General features: G+C 52.8%; 11 protein-coding genes across 11 annotated transcripts; 4 read left to right on the top strand and 7 right to left on the bottom strand.

Annotated features, from left to right (window-relative positions):
- Positions 1–618: 618 nt before the first annotated feature.
- On the top strand, positions 619–2,896 carry LTS14_005875 (uncharacterized protein; the record flags this gene model as incomplete). Its single annotated transcript, XM_064838573.1, has 2 exons — positions 619–2,776; positions 2,802–2,896. 2 exons carry the CDS (start codon positions 619–621, stop codon positions 2,894–2,896), a joined length of 2,253 nt encoding a protein of 750 aa, XP_064694027.1.
- A 530-nt stretch (positions 2,897–3,426) lies between these two features.
- On the bottom strand, positions 3,427–4,962 carry LTS14_005874 (uncharacterized protein; the record flags this gene model as incomplete). Its single annotated transcript, XM_064838572.1, has 3 exons — positions 3,427–3,540; positions 3,593–4,785; positions 4,848–4,962. The coding sequence occupies 3 exons, from the start codon at positions 4,960–4,962 to the stop codon at positions 3,427–3,429; spliced, it is 1,422 nt and encodes a 473-aa protein (XP_064694026.1).
- A 1,310-nt stretch (positions 4,963–6,272) lies between these two features.
- BET1 (protein transport protein bet1) lies at positions 6,273–6,999 on the bottom strand (the record flags this gene model as incomplete). Its single annotated transcript, XM_064838571.1, has 3 exons — positions 6,273–6,479; positions 6,537–6,930; positions 6,989–6,999. 3 exons carry the CDS (start codon positions 6,997–6,999, stop codon positions 6,273–6,275), a joined length of 612 nt encoding a protein of 203 aa, XP_064694025.1.
- Positions 7,000–8,787: 1,788 nt separating this feature from the next.
- Positions 8,788–9,512, top strand: LTS14_005872 (uncharacterized protein; the record flags this gene model as incomplete). The annotated part of the gene is made up of 3 exons (XM_064838570.1): positions 8,788–9,086; positions 9,143–9,306; positions 9,364–9,512. 3 exons carry the CDS (start codon positions 8,788–8,790, stop codon positions 9,510–9,512), a joined length of 612 nt encoding a protein of 203 aa, XP_064694024.1.
- Positions 9,513–11,259: 1,747 nt separating this feature from the next.
- LTS14_005871 (uncharacterized protein) lies at positions 11,260–12,264 on the bottom strand (the record flags this gene model as incomplete). Its single annotated transcript, XM_064838569.1, has 1 exon — positions 11,260–12,264. The coding sequence occupies one exon, from the start codon at positions 12,262–12,264 to the stop codon at positions 11,260–11,262; it is 1,005 nt and encodes a 334-aa protein (XP_064694023.1).
- A 454-nt stretch (positions 12,265–12,718) lies between these two features.
- On the bottom strand, positions 12,719–13,258 carry LTS14_005870 (uncharacterized protein; the record flags this gene model as incomplete). The annotated part of the gene is made up of 1 exon (XM_064838568.1): positions 12,719–13,258. One exon carries the CDS (start codon positions 13,256–13,258, stop codon positions 12,719–12,721), a length of 540 nt encoding a protein of 179 aa, XP_064694022.1.
- A 391-nt stretch (positions 13,259–13,649) lies between these two features.
- On the bottom strand, positions 13,650–15,423 carry LTS14_005869 (uncharacterized protein; the record flags this gene model as incomplete). Its single annotated transcript, XM_064838567.1, has 4 exons — positions 13,650–13,813; positions 13,869–13,997; positions 14,048–14,303; positions 14,368–15,423. The coding sequence occupies 4 exons, from the start codon at positions 15,421–15,423 to the stop codon at positions 13,650–13,652; spliced, it is 1,605 nt and encodes a 534-aa protein (XP_064694021.1).
- A 1,814-nt stretch (positions 15,424–17,237) lies between these two features.
- Positions 17,238–21,853, top strand: LTS14_005868 (uncharacterized protein; the record flags this gene model as incomplete). The annotated part of the gene is made up of 3 exons (XM_064838566.1): positions 17,238–17,256; positions 17,314–21,767; positions 21,827–21,853. 3 exons carry the CDS (start codon positions 17,238–17,240, stop codon positions 21,851–21,853), a joined length of 4,500 nt encoding a protein of 1,499 aa, XP_064694020.1.
- Positions 21,854–22,460: 607 nt separating this feature from the next.
- On the bottom strand, positions 22,461–23,696 carry LTS14_005867 (uncharacterized protein; the record flags this gene model as incomplete). Its single annotated transcript, XM_064838565.1, has 1 exon — positions 22,461–23,696. The coding sequence occupies one exon, from the start codon at positions 23,694–23,696 to the stop codon at positions 22,461–22,463; it is 1,236 nt and encodes a 411-aa protein (XP_064694019.1).
- A 466-nt stretch (positions 23,697–24,162) lies between these two features.
- LTS14_005866 (uncharacterized protein) lies at positions 24,163–25,235 on the top strand (the record flags this gene model as incomplete). The annotated part of the gene is made up of 2 exons (XM_064838564.1): positions 24,163–24,312; positions 24,372–25,235. The coding sequence occupies 2 exons, from the start codon at positions 24,163–24,165 to the stop codon at positions 25,233–25,235; spliced, it is 1,014 nt and encodes a 337-aa protein (XP_064694018.1).
- A 76-nt stretch (positions 25,236–25,311) lies between these two features.
- On the bottom strand, positions 25,312–26,275 carry LTS14_005865 (uncharacterized protein; the record flags this gene model as incomplete). Its single annotated transcript, XM_064838563.1, has 2 exons — positions 25,312–26,130; positions 26,183–26,275. 2 exons carry the CDS (start codon positions 26,273–26,275, stop codon positions 25,312–25,314), a joined length of 912 nt encoding a protein of 303 aa, XP_064694017.1.
- Positions 26,276–27,597: the final 1,322 nt, after the last annotated feature.

Here is a 27,597-nt window from a genome sequence, read left to right as displayed (position 1 = left end):
GAGGTGTCTGTAGCTGCGATATGGAGTTCTATATCATGCCTTTCTACCATCATTTGTCTATCACTAATGTCCATGGTCGTTTCGGTGTGAAGTGACATTTAGCCGCCTCTTTCGCGTCTCCTGATGCCTGAGGCTTGCATGCTTTTGATAGGTCGTTGGCTCGAGCGCATGCATGCAAGCGCGTCCCTCCTGCACTCTGTGTCCAGAAGTGCATATTTGATTTATAGCAAACAACAACAATATCCTGCCTGACATCAAACTTACCGGAGGACTCCCCCAATATCTTCACTTACAGGCGGCCCTCGAAGTTTCAAAGTGACGTGACACCGGCATCTGCCTCAACAACAATAGCAACGACAATACCGCGTCCCTATTGATCAGGTTCACAAGACCACATGATGCAAGTACCTCACTTGGCGCCCCAAGATTGTTCGCGCCGTCGCGGTATTTGACATGGTTGAATACACTGGCCACAAAAGGACCACTGGCAATTTCTGCTTATATCGTCAAATTGGAACACAACAGCCACAATTCTTTCTACGACGGAACTTGAACACAATCTTGGATGCGCATGAGGCGCTATTGAAACGAAACGTGACGCCACTGTCTCATGCCATCATGCCAGCAAACGAGTGGCGGACCTCTGGATGGGACTTCCCTACTAAGGAGATGCTGGACGATCTGACGCGCGGAGTGAAGCCCGATCTTAGAATAGACGGTCTTCGATTACGTCTACTGAGCTCGAAGGCTATGTCGAATCGAACAGACAGGCAATCTGGGCAAAATATACCACTCGATTTCCTGCCAGACCCGGGTGATGGGCTGCTCTTACCGTGTGAGGTTCATGTGACGGTGCTTGACACGCGCACGACGACTAAGGGACGCGTGATCCATGTTGAGCAGCATGAGGCGACCATTGTGAGACGAGTCGGCAGTGACGGCGATCAGACCCTTGACGTCCGGCTGGCGAAGGCTTTCCATATAAAGCTCGGCAATATCTTCCAGGCTGAAGCATGCGGTACCAACGGACAACGGCGATGGAAGCGAACAGTCATCAACAGCTACTCACTGGAGATCAGTCTACACTTTGCTGAATCCGCTCACTCGGCTCAATTTTTGAGCGTGGTCGAGTCATGCCACGCAGATCACTTCAATGGGAGACCTGCAAATGAAGGCATTGTGAGAGCTACGTGGGACAAGTTGCCAAACTGTCCGTCAAGTGGTCGACTTTTGCCACTCAAGCGCGCGTTTGGACATAAGAGTCTGGATCTCAAGTACGGGCTCGAAGTATCAATGGGCTGGAACAAGCGGAGGGAGTCAGAGCTGGTTCGGCACAACAGAATGATGAATTCGCCCAGCCAGCAATTACCCACACCAAGCTCGTCGGATGATCTTGAAGTTGGCGCGGGGAGGACGAAAGGCATCACCGTACGATATCAGAGACAGGTGGGCATCGAGACAAATATCACCAATGTCCAATCACTGGACTGTATACTGTGCACAAGCGCATCGGGAGATGACCGGCAACGATCGAACAGTCGTAAGACGGCACGGCAACCACCCGCGAGCTCGTTTGAGAGGTTACTGTTCCACTACCGCTGCTTCCATGGATATCTTGATTGGCAGCTCGGCGAGCGTCTCGAATCAGATGACGGCGCTGAGATTGTTTGTGTGAACATCAGCGATAAGGAGAAAGGTGTTGACGCGGACGCCCGGGCACAGGAAAACACACACGAGGGCTACTCGTGGATTGCTCCTTCACGACCGTTCGACCTGAAAGCATTTGCTGCTGGTGACGAAAGGTGGATCGGTGGCGGCCAGCGCGTCAGCGAGCAGAGCAGGCGCAAAGGCCGATTTGCGCGCCAGGGGGCAACGAGGCCCGAGGAGGTCATACACACAGTGCCTCCTCGGCTCAGACAGGTACTGGCGGTCGAGGACGTACCAAATCTACCGGTGTCTCAACCGCGGCATAGTGTCGTGCCGGACATCATGGACGTTACTTTCTACCACAGCAGCTCGAAACTGCCGATAAAAGCAGGCGAGACATTACGGCATGGTGAGGCTGATGGCGATGACAACAGACTACTACACAGTCAGCGACGCGACTTGCTTGATGCTGGCCTATCTTTCGAAGCCCGAGCGTTTCACAAGGCGTTCAACAAGCATCTGGATATCGAGCAACCCATTGGGAGAGCCTCGATCAGAGACACTTCCGTTCGCTTCGTGCGCAAGTATCGTGATGCGCACCACAGTGGTGGGTGGCTCGACGAGCTCCAGGCGAAGCTTATTCATCTGCGTGATCATGGTCTGCTGGACTCGGATGCTGTGAAGTATTGTCTGGGCATCATGTCGACACGTGGATCTGCAAAGGCCGAGGCCGACCATTCGAATGGTACGCCGAAGCGGGATGAGTCTCTACCTGGCAATGGTCAAGCGCGCTCGAACGGAAGATTTGCCTCGGCGTCTCAAGGCAGCGCAAAAAAGAAGCCTCATAGATGGAGTGGCGGCGGAGCTGACAAGGACATTATTCAGAGCGGTGTTGGCACTTTGCACTCGTCTTGCGCAACGAAGAAGAGCTCAGGTGCTCTGTACGACGCTGCTAGAGCTGATGTGCGCAATGGATCTGGTGACCTGGACGATGATACTATCATGGCTGATGTAGACGACGACGACGACACAGCCGTGGCACGAGGGATCGCAACATCCAACGGTGGTCCTTCGGCCAGGATCCGGGACGACGAGAAGCCTATCAAGCGTCGACGAGTGTGCGCGTGTGGTGAGCCTGTCACCACTATGAGGAGGACCATCGTCTGTGACAATCCTCACTGCGCTCGTGGTGACTTCCATCTGGCTTGCCTTGATCTTGAGCAGCGAGTGGCAGGGTGGAGATGCGTAGACTGTGCTGATTGAGGGGAACGGTCTTCGCGTAGCTGAATGGCTCAAATAGGTGTAGCAAACATGTTTGCACTCGGGAGATTACACGTGTCTTGCATATCACGGCGAGATGCTTCTTACCATCGCGCGGCTCACTCTTAGACGCGGGATCTAGTGAAGTCATGCCGTACGAAGCAGATCCACCAAGCGAGAGAAGCCAGGCGATTAATATATTGTGGCTGCTCAAATATTTGGATCCTGTGATCATAGACAGCGGACGATGCGTTTTGTTGACATGCTTCTGCTGCCAGGACATGTCTGTCTCAAGATCCACGGTGCCATGGCATGGCGCATGCATCGAGCACGCGTTACTGCGGGTGTATAATGAGACTTGACAGAAATGGGTCATATTGCTATATACATAGCGTATTCGTAGCATGGATCATCGAGAGATGAGCTAAAGCATTACGGGTACCTCAAACACACAATCGTGGAACGGCCTCCATCGCACGATCTTGAGCAGAGCGTGCTTCCTAGTCCAAGCGTCAAGGTCTAGATAGACAAATTCTTGCAAGTGAATGCCGGCCTTGTGCTGCCGGAGTAATCGACCATGATAGCCTTGACTGCGGCGTAAAGACCAGGGCCAAGGAGGAATAGGCCAACGATCTACAATCAAGGTTAGCAGGTGCCTCAACGCTTGTAGTGGTATCATTCTTACCATGACGAAGATATGGATAACGGTCATAATACTCCTGCCGATGCCCGCGAAAAACTTGCCCTGGTAAAGGAAGTAGTATGCCACGGCAAAGAATATGTACCCGAAGAAGCTGTCAAAAGCGGCACCGAGAAGCGACAAAAAGTCACCCATAGACGGGATGACCTCGGCGAAGATGAAGGCAATGACCCAGATGACTGCCATAACGGCAGCCCACACACCCCAGCCGATAACGGTATTGCTGTGAGCATGTCGTGAGTTGCCCATGATGCGGAAGTAGATGAACTTGGCACTGACATTGGCGTAGATCACACCAATGACTAGGGTTGGAACAATGACGAACCCGAACGATGCCTTCTTATAGACGTCCGTCCCAAGACTGCCAAAGGCTGGTGCAGTGGAGTATTGACCGAGATAATGGAAGCCAATGGCTGGCGGCACGATGAACAAGAAGCCAGAGATACCAGCCAAGACGGCTAGAGCCTTCGGGAAGTCTTGCGGCTTCTCCATTTCGGAGATGAATGTTGGGAACAGAATTTGAGGCACCCAAAGGAAGCTGATGTTGAGTACTGCGCCCATGGCAGCGACGAAGTCTGTGCCGGCCAGTGGGAAGGCATATGTCCTGACAGGGTCGGAGGCGGTCCACTCGCCACTGTAGCCTAAGCCGGGATGTGCCTCAATCCCACTGAAGACGAGGAAAAGCAAAATAGCAAGACCCATGGCGGAAGCGGAGAACATTGACATGAAGCTGACGTGCTTCAGCGTTCGCGGCAAGGACATAATCACACCCATGATGGACACAATGACAGAAAAGGTCACCGTGCACAAGGAGTGGTCGGTCAGAGTATTGAGGACCTTGGCGCCAGTGAGGACGTGAAAGCCGATGAGCATGATATTGTTCGCAAGAAGCATGAATCCAGTGAACTCGTACGCGAGCCTGCTCCTTCCAAAGGCGTAGTAGCCAAAGTCGCAAATGTCCTTGATCTGGGGATACTTCATGATGAATCGCCACATGGTCATTGACGTGATCCAGAAGAGGATGCCGGCGAGAACCATGGTGATAATGCCAGGGACCCAGCCTAGGACACTGAGGGACCATGTCTGAGCCATAATAGCGAGACATACCTGGTCACCCGCGAGGAGCCAGGCGGCCTTTTGCCACGACATTGTTCGCAATTGGATTTCATGTCCGTGGTCTGGAGATGGAGAAGTCAGCTTGGGATATCTTATCACGCATAGCCTATTTGGTTGTTCACACCTTCTGCCACAAGAGCACTTATGGTATCAATGCTCATGCCATCATGCTGAGGTGCATTGACTTCGTCGGAGGCCACATAGCCGATCTTCTTCTCGTCGTCGTACAAGTGGGCCATTACTGAGCTTGTTGGCCGGTAATGTTCGAGGTAGAGGTTGCCGGGAGTGAGATCACCAAACTGTGCTGTACAGCACTCTGGGTCGAGCAGGGTGGAAGGCGAATGAGTGAGGGTGGAAGATCGGGAAGTGAAGTCAAGAGAAGCGCGTGCCCAGTATCAACGTACCCAAACCTCCACTTATACGCGAGATGGTGGCCAGCCATACCGCACCGCATGAGCTAGCCACAACATGGCATCCAGGGTATGTTGCAAAGCTACCACGTTCTAGAAACCGGAGCGGCCGTGCGTGCCCCAGTGAGACCACCTACAGTCAGCCACCGTATGCTCGAGGTAAGAGCTTGAGGCTCTACCCGCACCCTCTACCGCAAGGACCCTACATTCAGCATAAAAAGCATAGGCGACGAGAGACGTGAGGCCAGATTGGATGTTCCAGACGCAAGATTTGCTGAGCAGCTTGTTCTTTGGCAGCGCTGGGCATGGCATGCGTCCAACCATGTGTCGTCTTGACTCGGCTTGGATGGCAGCCTATGTGATGCGGCCAGGTCCGCGAATGTGCTTGTTCCGATAGGTGAAGGTGGCACTTTTAGACTCATTCGTGCTTGAAGGCGATAAGGCGTGCTTCACTAGCGTGAATTCGTGCAGCGGTCGAGAGCGAGGCTTCGGGGGCCAATCAGAGAACGCCAGGCTGACCTACATCCTCACCAAGCAACTTTCATTAAATGATATGGCTGCACATGGGCTAATCATGAAAGTTTTGGATTGTGTCTTGAGCAGTTCGCTCTCGGATCTCTGCTACGGAACAGGAGACGCTCTACTAGGCCCACAGCGCTGTTCCAGGTGTCAATGCCCAAAATATTCTTAGGGTCGCGAATAGCTCAAAGCTCATCTTACTGGCTCAAGTCTTTCCCTTCTCATCAAGCGACTCGAGACAACTTAGCGAACGTTCTCAAGGTAGGCCCACGCGATTCCGGTCTGGCCATCTGTAATTGGAGTGAAAGTGACTGTCACTGCAATCGACAAAATCGACCAAATTCCAAGCTCATTATAGAGTCTACGGTCTGTGACCTGGTCCGGGTTTGCATTGTGGCCTCCAACATCGATTCCACCAGCTATACACACCTTAGGTATGCGTGCGTCCATGATCTTTTGGAGCGTGAAAGCGTGAAGGATGTGGGACGTCCTGCAGACGACTACCGCTGTTCCTGCTCGCATTGCAATATGTGGCTCGAGACCAAATGCATAGCAACTCAGACAGGCCAGATATGTGCATGCACCAGACTCCTCGCCGAACGCGCGACAAAGCTCCATGCCTAGAAGAGCCACACGTATGCGAACAACACAAAGATAAAAACGAAAAAGCCGAGCCATATTCTCCAGCCCACACCCGTGCGCTCAGCCATGCGTAACATTCTGTTCATCGTCCCTCGTAATCGGTTTCGTGTACTCTCAAAGCCATCATTCATCTTCTCCGCAAATGCTGTGCTGTCTCGTATCTCGTCGCCGATTGCTACTGTAAGCTATGGAGATGCAATCAGTATGTGGCTCGCTAGCATAACGGCGTGATCAGTACTCACATCCTTCAACATCCGCACCTTCTTGCTCATCTCGCCGACCTGATCGTCATTCTGGCTCTCTAGCTCGTCAATGACAGCATCGCTATATTGGCCCTTCTTGTTCGGTGTAGCCGGTCTGAAACCGCCGTCGCCGCTCCTCCTACCCGCTACATCACCATTGCTGCCTGGATATGCACTGAAGCCCGGACCCGAAGAAGATTGAGCGTTCAGCTGCCCTGAATCATCGCCATAACCCCCTGGTGAGTATGGAGAACTGTTGTTGGCATGACTTGTAGAGTATGGCTGGTTGCGCGAAGTAGGCCGAGGAGCAGACCCTGGAGCAGCAGAGGAAGGCCGAGATCGAGTCTGGGCGTCATAGGAAGAGAAAAGAGCATTGCGCGAGTCGCGCTGAAACCTACCGTCGGTCTTGTCAATGCTCTTGATCGCTATACCAGAAGGGCCATAGCACGTACCTCGAAGCCATCACGACGATTAGCAGGCAATAGAAAACGTTTGGATGGTAGTTTTCGGAAGTCGAATGCGGACCAAGCCGGCGCTAGTTTTCTGGAGCTCCGTGCCGCTGCCTCCGGACTCCTGCTCCTCCTCCCTATACCGGTACCCTAACTGTGGGTCATTAACCTTATGACTCTGGAAAGTACTCACAAAGAGCAAAGTGTATCGCCACAAAGGACTTTTCTGGAGCGTGTCCCATCCATAATCTTGAGAATGACGCAAGCTGCAAACCAGCTTGTGGCTCGAGGCTCGATTCTACTGCGACTGTCCACTATCCCCTGCGAGAGATTTCTTCACATATGACAAAGACATTGATCTTCAGACACGCCGCGGAGCAGAAAGACTTGGCGGAGGCTGTCCGCGGAAGGTGATCGCTGGCGGAGCCGGGGCGTCCCAGCCGGCATTGGAGCCGGATCATCGTCGGACGTTGACCAAACTTCAGCCTCATGACAGCACACAACATCACGTCGCTACGGATTGCACTTTAAGTATGAATAAGAGATCTTACAGCACGCGACCGGACTACGAGGAAGATTACAGCGGGGCATAACGCACTTGCGCTTGCTCTTCCCGGACTACCTCTCCTGCTACAGCGATGTTCAATGGTGCACCTTGCCGCCCGCTAATACCCAAAGGTCATCCAGCATAAACATGGGTTTGGAGCGTACTGCGAGCGACCAGAATGCCCAGCAATAATAGACCGGGACCTGGGAGTGAAGCACGCCACCTCAGTTTCCGCGATATGTCCCTTTAGCAAACAGTCACCACAGGGCACTAAACATTGTGAAAGACCCCTGCCGTTAAGACCTAAGCAATCTACGCTATGATTGTGACTGGAGTCCGACGCATGCTTCCAGAACGCTGTCTACGCTACAGACAGACCAGCGCCAAGTATCGCTGTGCAAGGCACCGGACGGTCGAGACGTAAGTGCATTACCTCCTCCATAATACACATTTTTATGTTTCCAGAAGGAGAGGAACGGAGGTAGCGGATGCTGCACGGGCGTGCCATGCGCTCCATCTCTTGGCAACATCATAGCCTACAGTAATGCAGGATACTCGTGGCGAATAATCCCCACACCTCCTCTAAAGTACTTGATAACAGGGCTCACAGTGTACGCCGAATGGCAGGTACTGCCATGTTACGTAGATGCTCGATTCACATACCCAAGTCCCAACGACTAATACCGATCACTTCTGCATCTAACAACGGTCTCAAGAGCCTCAACATCGAGTCGAGCTGCCGAGATATGCTCGAGACGAAGGCATCTTGCCAAGCATCCTTCTGAAGGATTGTATGCTAGTCTCGCCGCGGCTTACAGTCACGCCAAGGATATCAAAAGTCAGAACTCCTTTACGAAAGTCTCGTTCGGTCCCTACGGCCCTATCACATCTCCAACCAGGAGACATTTGCGCATGATGACGATCAACATCTATATACACTTCTCGGCCTGATCATGGGAAATGGCGAGCAATGCTCTGAGTGGTCACGGTAACTGGACGCGCCCACGTTTTCGGCGATACAAGACCAGCCTTGTATCGGGTGAGATAGGTAGGTTTGTGGACCGAGCAGAGCCTGCCCTTTGACTTTGCCATGGGTGAAAGAACCAAAGAGTGCTGAAGGTGTATATATCTTGTCATCCCAGGCTGCAATCTTCATCCTTTCCTCCATCATACTCACCATAGGCACTCGCTACATCACATAATCTTCATTTACCTAATTCGTCAATCGCTCAACATCCACACATCAACCGTCAAGATGCTTTTCACCAAGTCTATCTGCCTTGTCGCGGCCGCGGCTGGCTATGCTGTCGCCCAAGACACCTCCAACACTCAGAACGAGAACACCTCCGTACTCTCGACCTCCTCGGGAGCCGCGAGCACCGACACCAACACCGTCGCCACTTCCACACAGACTGTCACTGGCTCCAACACCGCTACAACCACCAACCCTCGCATAAGTCTGGTCACCAACGTCAACACTGAGTTCAACACTGCTCTCATTGTCTCCACCGTCATCGACACCAATGTCATGACCACCTCCCTCCCCAAGTCCCTGTACGTTGATCCACTTCCAGCTTTGCACCTAGACTGTTGCTAAATCCTAACTTCAGTCAAACCGTCACCACCGCCGTCGTCCAGACATTCGTCTACACATCGGCCGACGTCTACGTGACTAACACCATTAACGGCACTGATGTCACCAGCGCATCCGGCCCCGCCCGAACATTCACCACTACCCGCACTACCTCTGAGACCCCCGAGCAGGCTACCTCAGGTATGTCCTATCATTTATCATGAACAAATTACGAGCTATACTGACCTACCTTCGTAGTCGTTGTTGTCTCAAGCACCACCGGCGTTGCAGGCGCTGCTTCTGGCTCGGCTTCCTCTGCCGCTGGCGCCATGGCTGCCATCGAGACGGGAAAGTTGATCTACGGCGGCCTGGCTGCTGGCTTCCTTGGCCTCGCTGCTGCCTTCTAAGGTATCACCTGACATCAGATCCTTACGGATACGATACATTGCAAACGGACCACGGTCCATTAGACGTAGAGAGGAAGTGTAGCACAGGAGGACAACAGGCCATGGAGTCAAGCCTTGTTCTCGCTAGTGCTTGGGTTGTGGTAATTTTGGCGGCTGTAGTAGTTTTGAGAATAGTATGAAGCTGTTTCAACGTTTAGATTTGTCAATGCTCTCTCATCCTCTACAAGTGATTGTGTTCCTTCCGTGATGCATCCTTACTTGAACCGCAAACAGCCTTATCGCTGGTTTCGAAGTTGGCGCGCGGCTCTACGAGACGCACGACGTGGCGCACGAAATCGCCACAACCTGACACGCATCCAACAAAGAATAATTTGAATCATATCACCTTGCAACACACCTCGCAGAGACTTCACGTTGCGGTAGCCGCCAGAACAGGCTTTTGCCGATCTCTGCCCTGCAAACACGACCTTCGTGCATACAGTATCGCAGCTCTACACATGCTCAGCCTCAGCCCTATTCGCGAGGTGAGCTTCGTCAAACAAGTGTTTACTATGCTTCTGGACCTGTCTGTCACACGGTTGCTACAGTCTGCAACGTGGCTGCCTCAGCTCATTCCTGTCTTACCCCTGCTGGACAAGGTTGACCAATGATGTAGCTCGGTGGAGCTTTACAACAGGATGACGCTTACGGCATTGATCAGCGACTGTGTTACCACACTATGACTGAGACCTCATTCGTAGGCAGCCGTATATAAGGCTTGGCCAGCTTTTTCAAGATCAAAGGGATCATGAAACACCTATGCTCCCATCGCAACTGATACAAAACCCATCGATCAAACGCCGCCCCACAGAAAATGCCTAGTCGCAAAGAACAACGATCTGAACAGCGACCAGGCGTCTCTGGTTTCTCGGCCTTGAACCCCTTCCTCGCACTATCGTTGATCCCATTTCTGCCCTTGGATCGCGACCGACGAGGGCACGGCAACATGTTTCGAACATACGACACCAAGATCGAAGAAGTGCCTCGAGAACGACATCGCAAGCACAGGCATCATCGCTCCGATCACAGCGGCTCTGGCTCTGGAAGCTCGTGGAGCAGCAAGTCATATAGCGATGAGAGGCGGTATGAAGACAGGGAATCCCGGTCGAGTCGAAGTGGCGAGAAGGTGTATGTGAGGACATACGAGAAGGAGCGTCGTTGATAGTGAGGATGAGAATTGGGACGGGACGACTTCCGAGGACAGAGACGACGGGAACGACTTTACGAAAACAGGAATAGTGATTGACTGTATGATACGAGAGATACCGAAGGACGTCATGATCTACTGATGCTGGAGGCTTCTTCAATGGTTCTGAGAATATTATGTATATTAGCTGAGAATCGAATGTTATGGTGAAACCCAGCTGTCCAGAGCTCCGTGATTGATCAACCACATATCTTCATCTAACACAGACCATGGCAACAAAAAGTCTTGCTACCACGCGAAGACTTGCGATCAGGTCACACGTCGTGACGAGGAGCTGGCGCACATCAAAGCTACGCCACATGTCTGCGAGCAGTATATGTGACCACAAAAGAAGTCTCAAAACCAAACCAAATGATGCCAACCAGTAGAAGTCTCCCATCCCGCTGGTGTACTAACGTCGACTTCGTGGATAGATGAAGTCCAGGGGATGATGGAGAAGTAGTACCGACAGGCCACTTGACGCACACGTCGTTCGCTCCGCCGAAGTTCTGACGAGTCAAGTCAATTGACCGGATAGTCCACGACTGTAGCGTCGGCCAGATCACTGGCCGCAAGATCATCCTCCCATGCAGGCCAATTCGGATCGACAATCCAGCTCCCGCACTTCGGCTCACCTCGTCGACCTTCCTCTAGTCTCCGCCACACCGTGCTCACAGTCCGTCTCTTGTCGCCAGCCTGCGGGGCTCGAGCAGTGAGATAGACGCCAGTACCAGAGTCGCGCCCTCGCCACACTTCGATCCCAACCTGTGCGCAGTGGATATTACGTAGTGCTACCACGATCGGTGAGTTGTCGTCTCCCCAGACAGTGCTATAGCTGTCGTCTCCAGGGTAGAATATGCGAAGCTCGAGTTTGGTGACAGGATGCTTGGGTTTGGGACCAAAGCATGACTGGATCAAGTCGTTCAATTGCTCCGCGGATTGTGGTAAGACGTTGGCGTTGTACTTTACGTCCAGCTCGGGCAGCCGCCCACGAGGTCCCATGCATGCTGCTCTGGCCGGGCAGAACGTTCGACTCACGTAGTTGCCAGCAATGTGTATGCTCCGCGTCTGTCGCAACAGGTGTGGCGTCAATGTGCGGAGGACATGTAGACCATGTGGATAAGAGATGAACAAGCTAGTGGTCCGCTTGGTTACGCATTTGATGTACCGTCTCAGCTCAGCATTTATCCGCTTGTTCACAAGCGGTAGTGCCGTGTGAGCGGTAAAGCAATGGCCATAACCGCCATGTGGTAGATGTGTTCCAGAGGTAAGAGGAATCACGGCCGGATTCGTAGTCGACAAGAGTGAAGGATTAAAGCCGGCTTCGGTCACTGGCTCGTGATGCACTGGTAGACCAGGATATGGGGATCTGTTGCTCCCGTATAGACGATGGACAATGTCTGGGTGAGATCCAACGAGTTCGGCACTTCCGATGGTGAGTCTCGTGTTGTCTTGCAGCGCGTAGCCGTAGATCTGGAGCCGAAGTTCTATCGGAAGTCGGAGGAGATGGCAAGTCTGGGTCGCCATCAGGCTTCTCACTAGATCAAATTTGGATCGAGTTGACGTTATCTCGATAGAAGCAAAAGAAAAACGAAGATGAATCCGATATCTGTTGGCAGAACTCGGCGGCAGCTCTCTCCGCGCTTGACCTTTGCCCTGACGATCTCCTGCAGGGACGAGTGACGAAGGGAGGCTGGTTGATCACAGCAACACGAAGTGATCGCCAAGGTCATTCGTTCTTGCTGCTCTGATGAATGTTCACGTGAGGGAGGCAGTCAAGTACGACACCGGCAACCACGAGCACCATAAGGTACAACGATAACATGAGACATTCGAGAGAACACATGATTGACGAGTCCACACATGATCACCGTGTTTGCTGCTGAACACTCGAACGGATTTCATGACCATTCACATATTCTCCCCGCCGGGCCACTGGTACACTGATATCGCAAAACCACTGAATACTTTTAAATAGAGATCACTGTACGACACAACGCCCATCCTTTTTCTTCTTGGTTCCGGCCGTAGCTGCCGGACTTTCAGTCTTGGTGAGGACCTTATACTCAGGATCCAGCACAAAGTCATATCTCATCTCGCTATCCTCCTTCAACAACCCCTTCGCAGCATCCCACGAACTATCATCTGAAAGCGTGGCCCGTTTGCTATGGATCATGACGCTCAGAGTCGCGAAATGCCATACGCTGTCGTCGCTGGCTTTGTCCTTGGCGAAGTGGTGTCGCATGCGTTTCTGCACCTGCGTCTTCAGCTCGTCGAAAGTACAGTCCAGGTTTACTATGATGGGCTCGTGAATGATTCGTACTAGCGACTTGTCGTCAAGTGAGTACGACATATATGTCCTGCCATCTCCGTGCGTTTTCTTGCCGCCTTTTCGGCTGTTCAGAGATAGCAAGATAGGAATTGGCTTTGGCTTTTCGATCTCGTCTTTGGCCTCGACAGGTGGGGCGGTATATTGTGGTGGCTCCTCGTTCAAGGTAGAGTCTCTTTGGTCCGACGACATTGCTCCCGCTGTCCGATGCAGACCACACTCTCTAGACAGCAGCAAAGTACGAGAATGAAAGATGTTAGTAGCACTTCTGTTGGGAACTACACTGTCAACAGCCCTTCGCAAGAGGCGTATGTCTTTTGATGTGCTGAAGACGGCCTCACCAGTCGCAGTGATAGATCAAGGTGGAGGCGTGGCAGTGCCAACTTCGCTCTCACCAATCACTTCGATGGGGCCAGAAAATCCTGGCACCAAGCACCACTTCTCAAGTCTTCACAGGTATGAGCTTCGCGACTAACATAGAGCACTAGGATCCAGGGTAGGAAGTGCAAATATGACTACATAGCACCTGCAAGATGTATACAACATCCCCTGCTACCATACTAAAGTGGCTCATATGATTCTACTACGAGCTTGCAGGAGAAAATACCAAATCGAGTTGTCCAGGACTGACCGTGAAATGGTCCTTTGTCTTGGTGAGCAGCCTCGTACCATCTTCACCAGGCGCAAGCTTGACGTCGAAGTTCAGCACCAGCTGTGCTGTCAGTGTGCGCATCTCGACATAAGCCACTATTGCGAGACATCAGTAAGGCGTAGCGAGTCTTCCAGTATTGCATACACTCACAGTTCTTGCCGATACAGTTGTATGGTCCCATCGAAAACGGCGCGAAGGCATCCTTATATTTGACCATCTCGGGCTTCGAGTACCATCGCTCGGGCACGAAGTCGAGAGATCTCTCGTACACCCTTTCCTCTGCATCTTTGTTAGAAATCGTCCTTCGGATGATGGTTGGCGGGACTTACGGCGACCCATCGAATACATTGGTACCCAGAAGTGGACTCCGGGAGGCACATAGGTGTCACCAACTTGCATGCCCTCTTTGTTCGTAACTCGTTCAAGGCCAGAAGGAACCGGTGGATGCATCCGCAGCGATTCGTTGATTGCGCCGTTGAGATGTTGAGCGTTCTTGATATCGACATCGGACCACTCACCACGGGTAAGCCGCCGAAGTTCATCGCGGATCTTCTGGACTTCCTCTGGGTGCTGTGCAAGATGGTACTGCAAGAGGCGTCAGTTTGTATCCATGAAGGTCTCCGAGGTGGGTTCAGCCTATCGCACTTACGAAGAGAAATGTCAAACACGCAGATGTAGTATCCGACCCAGCAACAATGATCAATCTCACATCAGCTTGCAGCTCATCGTTCTCCTCCGGATGCGGCCTGCCCTCATGGTCGCGCAGAAGCCAGCCTGTCACGTCCTTATCATCATGCTTGTCATCGACTCGAGATTTTAATTCGCTTTTGCAGAACGCCACGAACTTGTGATAACCTGCTGCAAGTCCCGGAATAGCCAGCATTAGCCGAAAGAACCAGACCGGTGGTTTAGGTGGTGAGGCACTCATGCCCTCCACGAGGAGGTCTAGTGCCCAATGACGCTCACCACTGTCCAGCATGCCATAATTCTTGCCAAAAGAGAGCTGACCCATGACATCGAAAGAGTAGAGATTGAACCATTTGGTCATGTTCGTAGGGCCACCGAGGTGTTCTCGCACTCTCTGTACGAGCTTGTCATTGAAAACTTGCACCTTCTCTTCGTAGCCACGAAGTGCCTTATCACTGAAGCCAGGAGCCCATATTCGGCGACGTCGATCGTGCATTGCTCTATCACGGACAGTGTGTAGGCTATCAAGTGGCTTTGGCCCATCATACCACTCCGCCTTCGACGCCTTTGCATGTTGGCCGAACGCTACGTCCATGACATTTGGATCAATGATGGAGATGTCGTTGGATCCGATGCGAACGAAAGGACCGTACTTCTGGTGGAGTGCATCCATCTTCGTATAGCATGAGTAGATGTCGGTGGTGAACATGAAGTACAAGCTACTGAGCTTCATCTGCCATGGTCCAGGGAACTTGGAGGATGGATTGAGGAACAGTCTGTACGTAAAGAGGCTGACCAGAAGTCCTAGTACGTACGAGCTTGTGAGCAGTCCAGTGGTCGCAACCGCGGTCGAGATCGTCTCGTTTGCCAGCCTGGTAAGTGCAAGGACCGAGAGGATGACGGTGCCGATAAAGATCTGGGCATATCGCATAAAGAGCATATGGTGCTCGCCATGTCGGAAGTAAAGAACGTGACTGGCAACACCCAGCAGGGCGGCAGCGGCAGCAGCGAGCGACATCTTGACGCCTAGGTGGAATCAAGCAGCTTTACCAACACAGGCAATGAGTGTCTGGAAGGTCGCTTTAGTATAGATCAGCTCAAGTCACCAGTGTCCAGAAGAAGCAGTCAGTAGTACAGCCGTGGCAACCACGGACTAAGGGAGAGAGAGGTATGAGCGTCGCTCAGCGCCGTCTTGGTCCCCGTAGTAGATGGGAACAGGTTGCCGTGCATTGTTCTGGGGTCCACGATTCCATATATAATGCCGACTGAGTAAGCGCATTCGCGGTCGCGTAGCCGCAGCTAGACCTGCGACCCGCAGTCAACCCTCTTCTGGATCCATCGCCTAATTCTAGGGCGAAGCATCGAATCGCGACCCTGTAGGAAGCTCGGTCCCGGTGGTACGGTCGTACAAAACTCGGCGACAAGAGCTTCCCCTGCCATTACGACTGCGATGTTTCGATTTCCCTACAGCAGTGTCTGTACGTGTGTAAGCGAGGCCTGCTTTCTAGTTATGGCATGCAAGCCGCACGAATACTGTCCGCCTCATGTTGAAAAGAATAGCAGAGGTCAGCTGACAGTTATGAAAGAGATTGAGAGCGTCCAACACGACTCATGACAGTCTTCGTCAGGACGATGGACAATCTGCTACTAATCTTTCGGTCTAACATAAGCATACGCTCTACATGAGGCTAGGCAGGTCTTGATGAACTGTACATAGAAGATCGTCACAACATAGATTTCCAGCTGCTGTACGGCAAGAGACTGTGATGCATTGGCAAACGTACATTTCATTCATGAATGCAAGCTGCTGAGCCGTTGAGTGCCTGGTAGCCGGCAACATGAGCCATTAGGATCGGACCCTTCATTACTACATGCCGTAGACGATCTTCTCTCCACACGGGAGAGAGGTTGGGTGGTCGTCCGACTTGGAACGGGATGCCACGAAGCATTGCAATGCAGCTACGCCCAATATACAAATTCCATTCGTTATAGAGGGGTCCTCAGGTCGTGCAGAGGTTGCTCTCATGGGACACTAGTTGTGATTCAAGAATGAGTATCACGGTGCGTGCTACGTTGCATTACTGCCTAGCACCCGCAAGGATCTCTAGAAGCCACGGTTGGTGCCTTGCGGGTATAAAAGCTTGATGAGACGACGAAGCTCATGATCGAGACAGGTGGTCCATTGTGGCCAGCTTGACGTGGGCGAGGGCAAGGCTTGGTCGGTCGTCCTTCCACAGCGATGCTGTAACCTGCGTCGCCTTTCACGTGCTTCGATGATATAAGTCGTGTTGAGAGCTGCGTCTGCGTTGGAAATCCATCAACACTACTGGCTCGAAAAGCTTGCGCGAAGTCGAGATAATTAATGCCTTGTGTCATCGTGCTCGTATGCTTAGAACAACCCAGAGTGATCGCTCGAGTAGGTCCTTGACGGTCGCGTGCAGGCTAGTTATGAATATGATTTCTTGGAGACTGCCGCACCCATCCCGTTGGACCACGCAGCACAATAACTCACGAGCTCACAAAGTCATCGCTGTGTACTAGTTGGTGCGAAGAGAAGGGCAAAGTCGAAAGGTGTCTCATTTCACCGAAACGGCTAGCTAGCGCGATTCATTCGTCATGCGCAAGGTCCAAGCTCCCAAACCACGCGAAGTCCAAGGACATTGAGATTGGCCGGCCACTTCCATCAGTACATGCGTTAGCATACCTCACCATCTGACCCTGTACAATACACACGACGAAATCGCGGTAATCGAGGACCGGAGAAGGTCCACGACTGAGCCTGGAGAGAAGAAGCAGGATCCAAAGGCACAGCTGCATGCAGTCTTAGGCACCATGTCAGCGGACGATCAGAGTATGATGTGGATGTCTGTATGATGTAGGCGCCGCTCGGGTGCTGATAGATTACTAGATCATGCGATCCTCAACCTCACCGACCAGGAAAAGCGTGCTTTCTCCTTCCTCTTCGCACAAGCCGACAGCGATTCGCTAGGGGTGGTCACGGGAGAGCGCGCAGTGGCATTCTTCGAACGTACCAAAGTCAGTCCGGATGTGCTCGGAGCGATATGGCAGATCGCGGACACGGAGAACCGTGGCTTGCTCACCAAGCCTGGCTTTTGCATGGTGCTGAGGTTGATCGGACATTACCAGGCAGGAAAGGAGCCGAGTACAGAAATGGCATTTAAGTCAGGCCCGATACCGAAGTTCGAAGGGTTACAAATACCAGGCGTCGGCCCTGCTGCAGGACCGGCTAGTCCAACATCTGGCGGGTTTCCTGCCAATGCTCTGCAACCGCAGCTGTCCGGCCAAGGACCAACCAGAGTGCCATTGCTCGATGCCCAGAAGGTGCAGCAATACTCCAGCTTATTCGATCGCGCAGGAGCACAAAACGGAGTGCTTGATGGCGGTGCGGCAAAGACGATCTTCGAGCGAGCTGGCTTGCCAAACGAGGCTCTTGGCAAGATCTGGAATCTATCAGATCGGCAGCAGAGAGGTGCTCTGGACCAGACGGAGTTCATCGTCGCGATGCATTTGCTTACGAGCATGAAGACTAGGGCTATGACGGCTCTGCCAAACACGCTTCCGGCTGGCCTCTACGATGCGGCAGCGAGACGAGGCCCTGCACCACCAGCCAACCGTGGTAGCTTTGCGTCTGGAGGAGTGCCTAGACAGTTCACGGGTGGTCCTGCTGGTGTGCCCCCGAGGACCCAAAGTCCGCTCGCTCGATCTCCTGTAGCTTTTAGCACTCCGCCAACAGTATCCGCGCAAGCTACTGGCGCCCCATGGCTCGTCGCGGGACAAGAAAAGGCCAAGTACGATCAATTCTTCAATAATATAGACAAAGCTGGACGCGGCATACTCACTGGCGAGCAAGCTGTTTCATTCTTCTCCGACAGTCGACTACCTGAAGATACGCTCGCTACAATATGGGATCTTGCCGACATCAACAGCGAAGGGCAGCTGAACAAGGATGAGTTCGCGGTAGCGATGTACTTGATCAAGCAGCAGCGTGCGCCCAACCCGCCTCCTTTGCCAGCATTTCTACCTCCGGCACTGGTGCCGCCGAGCATGAGGCAACAAACACAACAAGCGCAATCTACCGCACCAGCCTTTGACAATGCGAACAATACTACCATGCCGAAGTCTGCTGCAGACGATCTGTTCGGCCTTGACGAGCCATCACCTCCTCAGCAGACGCAGCCACTGCAGGCTGCAGCATTTCAAGCTCAACCAGCATTACAGTCACAAGGTACTGGAGCCTCAACTTCACGCGATCCTTTCGGAGGAAGTGTGCCAAGCAGTCCAAGCAGTCCGCAGCAACACTTCCAGCCTCAACCTCCACAAGCCAACTCTATGTTCAAGCCTTTCACACCAACTTCTGCATTTGGCGCAAGCCTGACGCAGCAGCATACGGGAGGCTCTGTCTCATCTAGCCAGCGAGGTTTTCAACCACAGCAGCCCGCGCAACCATCCCAGCTCCACACTACGACCGCTGCAGAGGACGATCTACTGGGTGACAATGATACTCATGCTGAGGAGTCCAGCAAGATCAGCAACGACACGACAGAGCTGGCGAACATGAGCAGTCAGATCGGCAACCTAAGATCGCAGATGGAGACTACACAGACCAAGAAGACAACTACCCAAGCCGACCTGACTGCGACACAAAACCAAAAACGGGATCTCGAGCTTCGGCTGCAGCAGTTCCGAGCTCAATACGAGACTGAAGTCCGCACTGTAAAGGAGCTTGAGACTCAGCTTATGGCTAGCCGAGATAGCACGAAGAAGCTCGGACAAGAGATCGCCATGCTGGAAGGTACGTACCAGGACCTGCAGACACAACATAACACGGTGTCGCAACAGCTCCAGGCCGATCAGAGCGAAAATGCGAGTCTGAAGCAGCGCATCGGTGAGCTCAACGCCGAGGTGGCACGGCTGAAGCCGGAAATCGAGAAGATGAAGCTGGACGCGAGGCAGCAGAAGGGATTGGTGAGCATTAACAAGAAGCAAATGACCACCAATGAAGGTGAGCGCGATCGACTGCAGAGTGAGAGAGGAGATCTGGAACGAGAAGCTGCTGAGCAAAAGGAGGCAGCAAGGAATGCACCGCAGGAACCCGAGACACATCATGGTCAGGATGCAGCATTCGGTGCTGCTGGGGTGGGCGCTGCAGGCGCTGCAGCATTCGGTGCTTACGAGACTGTCAAGGATCGTCTACCTGGTGGCGAGAACGTCAAGAGTCCTTCTGCTTCCAGCACGTTGAGCTCGACGAACCCGTTCTTCCGCAAGGCAAGTGAAGGACTGGTGAGCCCACCTGCTGTGGCCTCCCCAAGTGGAGGCGGACCAACGCCCAGTGCTTTCGACGCGCTCTTCGGGCCATCCGCAGCTTTCTCGCCTAGCGGTCAAGCAGCAAGCAGGACTGGGACACCACCTGCCACCAGCTTCGTTGGTCGCAGTATACCCGCTTCGAACTTGGTCAGCGAGCCCGCAGCCGCGAACATGACTGGCAGTGTGCAGTCAGTCTCATCTCGTGGCGAGCCTACACCTTCTGCAACTCCACCATTGAGTGAGCAGGCGAAGGACAGCCCGATCGCTGGCTTGGACAGCATCCCCCCTCCACCGCCAGAGAACAGGCAATTCACTCCTTCACAATTGCCCGTCGTAGGTCTGCCTGATCGGCCAAAGGCTGCAAGCGAAGCAAGTTCGACCCGCGTCATGCCACCAGCTAGCCGAGCGGGTGGTTTCGAGACACCCAGAGAGCTCGAGCCGGCGGAGCCGCAATTCAATGCGACCGAGAGTGCAATGCAGCAGGCCGAACATTTACCAGGGGCATTCCCAGATGAAAGTGAAGTTGCTGAAGAAGCTCATAACGCGCCAAGAGAACAAGTCATGCCAGCAACTGCGCAGCAGGGTCCTAGCCAGCACGACTTTGACGACGCCTTTGCGGGATTTGGTGGAGGTGAGAAGAGCCGTGAAGGACCCGGTCAGCATCATGATCCTTTTGCGCCGAGTGAACATGCCGTAGGTGGAACCTCCGTGGCAGGCCCTCCAGCCGGGCGCCCAAGCGAATTCCCACCCATCCAGAATTTCGAGCCCGAGGATGAAGAGAGCAGTGATGATGAAGACGGCCCACAAGCTGCGCACAGAGGTTTCAACGAGAGCTTCTCTGGTGCTGCACTATCGTCGCCACCTCCCGGACATGGAGCCGCCGAGCTATCACCGACAGTGACTCGTGAGCCTGGTGTGCTGGATCCTCCCGCCACTACTGTGACTGATGTTTCTGAGCCAAGGCCTGTGATCCAGTCTTTAAAGTCTGCTGCTAGTGTCCTACCAACACCAGGAGCACAGGCTTCTCCGCCGACCTATGAGCAGAGTGATGAGCCTGCTCATGGCGGTCCAGGTGAGAGAGCTGGGTCTGGCTCGTTTCCTCGAGAATTCGGTGGACTTCTGCCTTCCAGAGAGGACCCAACTAGTCCACCTCCGGCCTCCGACCAGATCATGCCTGCCGTCGCACACGAAAAGGAGAACTCACGACCTGCTTATGCAGACTACGCAGCGCCAGAGCGGTCTGCTACAGGTTCCAGCAGTCTTTACCCTAGCACCATCCCACAGACACCATCGAGCACCGATGTCTTTGTCGATGCGAGTAGTCGTCCCATGAGCAGTGTCACTGATGCCGGACTCGCCACAACTCATCAGGCACCACGAAATGCATTCGATGATTTCGATGACTTCGATGATCTCGCCGAGGCTAAAGAAGACAAACCCGGCTCTGACTTTGACTTCGGTGGCTTCGGTGGCAACACAAGAGGTAGTGTGGATGAGTTCAACCCTGCTTTCGACTCGCCGGCCGCAAGCATGACGAACACTATGACTTCATCCCAGCAGACACCACGAGCTGATGGGTACTCTGGCTTCCAGAGCACTAGTGGCAGTGGTGCTGGGCCGTTCGATGGTGTGGCGCACAGCTCTACAAATGGTCTTGGTCAGACAAGCAGTATCCAGAACACTCCGCAGAACGTGCAGCATGACTGGGACGCTATCTTCTCTGGACTGGACGACAACAAGAACATCGACACGTCGTTACCTGGTGCTTCGACCAGCGTGGCTCCAGCAGAAGACCCATGGAGTACAGGTCCTTCTACTAACGGTACAGGTGCGGCTTCTGTCGTAACGTCTACGCCAGCACCCACCTCGCTACCCACCCTAAGTGCGAAACCTAAGGACAAAGCTGCAGAAATTGGTCGTGCGCTTACGCCCGGTACCGAGCATGACGATCCTTTCCTGAAGCAACTGACTGGCATGGGATACCCGCGGACGCAAGCGCTGAATGCGCTGGAGATGTATGACTACGATATCAACAAGGTAAGTAGGCGTCGAGTCGTGTGTGAATGCCACAAAGTAATGCTAATATGAATCTGCAGGCGGTCGAACATCTGTCAGCGAGCTAGAGCCGGAGGCTCTAGCTTGATGGAGTGTAGGTGGTGTAATGTAGTGCTGGCATGTATATAGTGCATATAGCGGTGGTGTAATAACACTTTAGGATCTTCCAGGAATATCTACTGCCTCGTACGAAGGAGGTCCTTAGCTCCTCTCACCACTACTGGCGGCGATACACATAGCGCTAGAGGTCGTCCCCGTCTTGGCACCTCCTTTTCCAAAAATCCTCAGAAATCGTCCTCTTTGGCCCATAACTCCTTCCACAGCGTTTTCTTTTCTATCTTGAATTTTGACGATGATCTGTGAAGCGTGCTCTTTCTCTTGCGTACGCACATGCCCTACGTTGTGGACGCATCATGGTGCTGGAGGGGGTGATTGAGAAATTCTGTCACCAATGACATCTCCATCACGTGACATCAGAGTCGCATTGGTTGATGGACTCTGGCTGTACCATTGCTGATAAGCCTACCGAGAGCTCGCGTTCACCATGGAGGCCTCAAAAAAACAAAAGTCGGGACTTATCGGTTGGTAGGAAGCCCCCACGGCGCTAGGGCATCGGGCAGGTTGGTCTGCTGGTCTGATCTCATCTGTTTGGAGCACCTGCCAATGAAGCTTAGACTATGGGGCAGATATCGACAAAGCATCCGCTCTACTATCTATGCCATCGAAGAACTCGTCCATATCCACCGCTAGCGTGGCATGCGCCCGGATCTGCTGCTTCTGGTCCGCCGAGGCATTCCTCAGGGTCTTGAGTAATGGGTCTCTCTCGCCGATCGTGCCTGGATCCCCGTCGTGCATGCGCTGCTTGTTACTCTGGCTTTGCGGGTTCACTGTCTCCTCGAAGATCTCTTTCCGGACTTCCGCATACTTCTCGAGGATAGCATCACTGGTTTTGCCTTCATGAATGCCGATCAGAGCATCTGCCGCGGCGGCTGCGTCGAGGATACCACCTGTCAGGCCGAGACCGCCGAAAGGATTACAAAGATGTGCGGCATCGCCTACCAGCATCACTCGTCCTTCCTTGAACCTATCTGCGCATCGTTGATTGAGTCTATAGGGTGAAGCTTGGTCAAGCTTATACTGCGGTGGCTTCGGTCCAGGAAAGAGCTGTGCGAACTTCCACGGCTGCCTCTGCATGATTTGCTCAACCGTCAGGCCATCTAACTCCCCATACGATACACGCCACAGGCCCTTGTCGTTAATGCGAGCTATCAGTGCCCAGTGTTCGGGATCGATACAGAAGTTGCCGTCCATCCAGCCGTAGTCATCGAAAGGATAATAGACATTCGTCGAGACGAGTTGTTCCGAGTAAGTGAAACCTTCAAAGGAGATATTGAGCAGATGCCGAACAGTAGACCGGCCGCCGTCAGCTGCCACAAGATACGATGCACAATGTTCTTCTTCTTGGTTGGTCTTGGTATTGGTCACTGTCAATCTGACCTCACTGCCGCTTGTCTGGTCCAAAGCAGTCACTTTTCGGCCAAACAGGAGTTCAGCGTTGTCGCAGCGTTGCAAATGCTCGATGATAATGGCCGCCAGCTCATGCTGCCCAATCACGAGGTTCTCGTAAGGGAAATCCTTATTCGCACCCCTTTCCAGCTTAGCAATGACTTCGCCTGTCTTCGTCTGTCGCCAGCAGATTCCAGATCCCGAGCTGCCTCCTCGTTTTCGAATGTCTGTCAGCACGCCTGCGCGATCGAGCTCTCGCGTGGCGACAGGATGATATGCCATTGCTCGCGGCGAGTCATTGACGGCGTCCAGTGCTTCCAGACATGTTACATCGATGCCCGCTTGTGCAAGGCGAAGGGTGGCGAGTAAGCCAACAGGACCTGCACCGACTACTATGACAGTCATGCTGGTATGTTGTGAAGTCAGGTAGGCCAGAGGTTATCCTACAGACTTCTTTTCAAGGTACACGATATATATGCTTTGACGTTCTGGATATCGTGGAGATTGTGTCCATGTCTTCTGCTATCTACACTACACCGAGCCCTTTGTGTGGATACTAGTGTTGCGGCCGGCAAGACGGCATCCTGGGTCGCTGACAAGACATGCAAACACAAGTGCCGAAGGAGGTCATGGACCTCGCCCCGCAAATGTTGTCTCCAGCTCTCTCTCCACGATCCCTCCACACGCGGCAGATCAGCACTCGGGTAAAATGAAGCGAGGGATGGAAACGTCTATAAGATCGAAGTAATATGCGATGCCGTACGTTGACCTTAAAGGCTCCCGTAGCTCTTACATCACATCTGCCCTCCATCAGTGCCTAGCAAGACTTTTATCCCAGTCATATAAGACTGGAGTATACATAGATTTCTCAATGCCTGGCATACTACAGACAAGCTCTTCGAACACTACCAGATGGCAGGTCAAAGAACTGCATCAAACTTTTGGCGCAGAGATCGAAGACCTCAACCTAGCCACGATCAGCGATGAAGACTTTACTACCATTCTTGACCTCATGTCGAAAGTATCCTTTAATGCAATAATCTCGCCTAGACGTGTCTCACTTACTGACCTCGATAACAGTACGGCTTCTTGGTCATCCGCAACGCCGGTCTGGAAGACACCTCCCACGTTGACTTCTCCCGCCGTTTTGGCGATCTCGACGACATCCGTCCTTACTTGACTGGCGGACGCAAAGCTCGATGCGCACACTACGAACTCTTCGACGCCGGTAATGTTGACGACAAAGGCCAGATTCTGGATCCAGGCAGTCCACGAGCTCACTACGGCAAAGGTAATGGTTTCTTCCACGTCGATAGCTCGTTTAATCCTCGAAGAGCATCATACTCGCTACTTCGAGCCCAGAAGTTGCCGCCGCCTGGTCATGGTGGTAATACTGAGTTTGCGGATTCCAGGGCTGCTTTCGATACCCTGCCAGACGCTATGAAGCAGAAATTGATCGATGGCAGATATGTTGGGTGCCATTCGCTTCATTCCAGTCGCAAGCGCGGATCACCGGATTTCTTCAAAGACCTGCATCCGGAGGACTTCGCGATGCATCGCCACCACATCGCCCAAAAGCACGAAACAAGCGGAAGAATGAATCTCTACATCGGCGCACACCTCCACCACATTGAAGGACTCTCTGAACTGGAAAGCTGGCAGCTCACCTGGAGCCTGACGGGCTGGGCCACCAGACCTGAGAACATGGTTAGCGTGGAATGGAAGAACGAAGGAGATCTGATTATTTGGGACAATACTGCTGTCTTGCATCGTGCGGCTGGCGGAAGCTACGAAGGTAAGTATGTCCGCGACTTGCGGCGGACGACGGTGCATGATGGGAGTAGTACTGCTTGGGGTTTGAACGAGAAAGTGAATACAAGGCCGGGCTTCAACAGTAATGAGAATCCGGCGAACCAGAAGGTGATGGATGCGTTGAACAGTTGATCATGTCTTCGGCTGCACATATCGGAGCATTGTTATATGATGTACATTCCATGGTCGGTCCGCTGTCGTAGCCACTTCACGGCTTGTAGTACTGTCTCCAGTTGTGCTCCTCCTTGAAGCCAAGCACATCACGGATCTTCTTATTGCTCAACGGTGCCTCCCACTCGCCCATCTCTCGTGTGATCTTCGTGTTCGGCTCATACTTCTGCAAGAACTCCTTCGTCGGGATCGTCGTCGTGATAGTGTCGTTTGTGGCATTGAAAATCTGGAAGCCGAGGCCGCTCTTATCAATGCAACGATCGCAGATCTGTCCGAGATCCCGAGCATCGATGTATGACCAAGCATTGCGGCGTCTGGTCTCGGGCTTGCCCACATGCTGTGGGAAGTCGCGCTCGTACTCATGCGGTTCAATCACATTGCCGACGCGCAGGACGTAGATGTCGATTCCGAAGCGGCGAGCGAAGGTGCGCGCTGTGCGTTCACCACACAGTTTTGACAGTGCGTAGGAGTCCATCGGATCGACATCGTAGTCCTCCTCGAGCGGGAAGGTATGGTAGTCAGTCACACCTTCGCTAAAGCATACACCATATGTCGTCTCGGAACTAGCAATGACGATCTTCTTCACTCCAAGCTTCGCCGCTGCTTCAATAACATTATATGTGCTCGTCACATTTGCCTTGAAAGTCTCATTGTCTGGGACAATCATGTTGCGGGCGAATGCCGCGAAATGGATGACGACGTCCGGTGGTGCTTCGGAGTGGCCATGCTCGTAGCCTTCGAAGTTATAGTGGGTTGTCAGAGCATTGAAGACTTGTCCAGATTCGGTCAGGTCGGCTTTGAGAGTGAAGACGCCAGCCTTGGGGTCTGGGAAGTCGACGAGATCAAGATTGAGGATCTGGACAAGATGTCGTTAGTGGATGTCTCATGTATTCAATAGTCGGTAATACCTTGTGGCCTTTCTTCAGCAGTTCTGGGATGACATGGCGTCCAGCCTTGCCACTGCCGCCAGTGAATACGATACGCTTGCCGCCAGATGACATGGTAAGATTTCGTCTGGTAATTGATATGGTGTTCTTCACGGAGGCTGGTTTAAGTAAATGTGAGAGCATGGAACTTGGCCAGCTTAGCTACTGAAATATTTCTGCTTATGTACCTCCACCATCTCTCGTCGATCAGCCATTGAGCTCCAACAATTTGTTTAGGCAGTATTAACGACCTGCCTCATCAAGACATGCACGTGTCATCCACGTCGTACGTCATAATGCGTCCGTGCACCCAAACTCTATGCTGGATGTTCTGAACGCGAATATGAAGCTCCTACTTGGGACGCGAACTGAGCAATACATTCTCTTTGACATCCACCTCATCTCAGCCATCAGAGGCAAGCTTCCGCCGCCTGAGAACACGCGGTTTAGTTGCTGTGCTAATCTGATCTAGTCATCAACTTCTTGCTGTTCCATCTCAAAAGCTGGTCGCGGGAAGAGTGGTCACGACTTACGTAGAAGGGTTCAAAAAGGAGATCATTTGGTGCAACACCAGTTCATACAGTACACCTATAAGAAGACATTATCATACGAGACTAACAAAAAACCAGGAATCTACGATATTTTGAACACATAGCACTCTGGAATCTGGACAACGTCCTATTTCCTTCACCACCCAAAATTCTCCATCCGAAAGAAACGATCCGACGTTACTCAAAAAGTCTCTGGTAGTCCCTCTTAGCCTTGGCCGTGCAGGCGGGCGTCTTGGTCGAGGTGTGAGTTGTGGTTCCCGTCCGTGTGTGCCAAACTGTCTTAGTGGACCACCAGGTAGCTTTCGCCGTTTTCGTAGTTGGTGTACCATGGACGTGGGTAGACGTATGACCAGCGCAAGTCGTTACAACAGTCTTGGTCTTGGTAGAAGTGTGATTTGCTCTTTCTTCTAAGGCGCGTCTCGACTTTGGGCATGCCGTCGCTTTCGCAGTCGTGGATGCAGAAATGGTAGATATCTTTGTGGTAGTTGACGTAACACTGGTGGTAGAAGTCGCAACGGTTTGAGTAACGGTTATGGTGGAAACCTGTGTTATGGTAACGGTTGTCGTGCTGGCAGGGTTGGTTACCGTGGACGTAACAGTCGGAGATGGGTTAGCGTGTATAAAAGATGAAGCTATTCTTTACTTACTGTGGTAGTAGTGGCCAGAGTGGAGACGGCAGTAATGGTGGTCGGAGTGGTAGTGGTGGTCGGAGTGGTGGTAGTGGTCGGAGTGGTAGTGGTGGTCGGAGTGGTAGTGGTGATCAGAGTGGTAGTGGTGGTCGGAGTGGTAGTGGCGGTCGGAGAGGTTACTGCCACGCAGTTCCCGCCTACTAGGATTTGAGAAAGT

The sequence above is a fragment of the Recurvomyces mirabilis genome (genome assembly GCF_035927965.1).
Source record: "Recurvomyces mirabilis strain CCFEE 5264 chromosome Unknown scaffold_14, whole genome shotgun sequence".
In the NCBI taxonomy this organism is placed as follows: domain Eukaryota; kingdom Fungi; phylum Ascomycota; class Dothideomycetes; order Mycosphaerellales; family Teratosphaeriaceae; genus Recurvomyces; species Recurvomyces mirabilis.
This window is presented reverse-complemented; position numbering and strand designations above follow the sequence as displayed.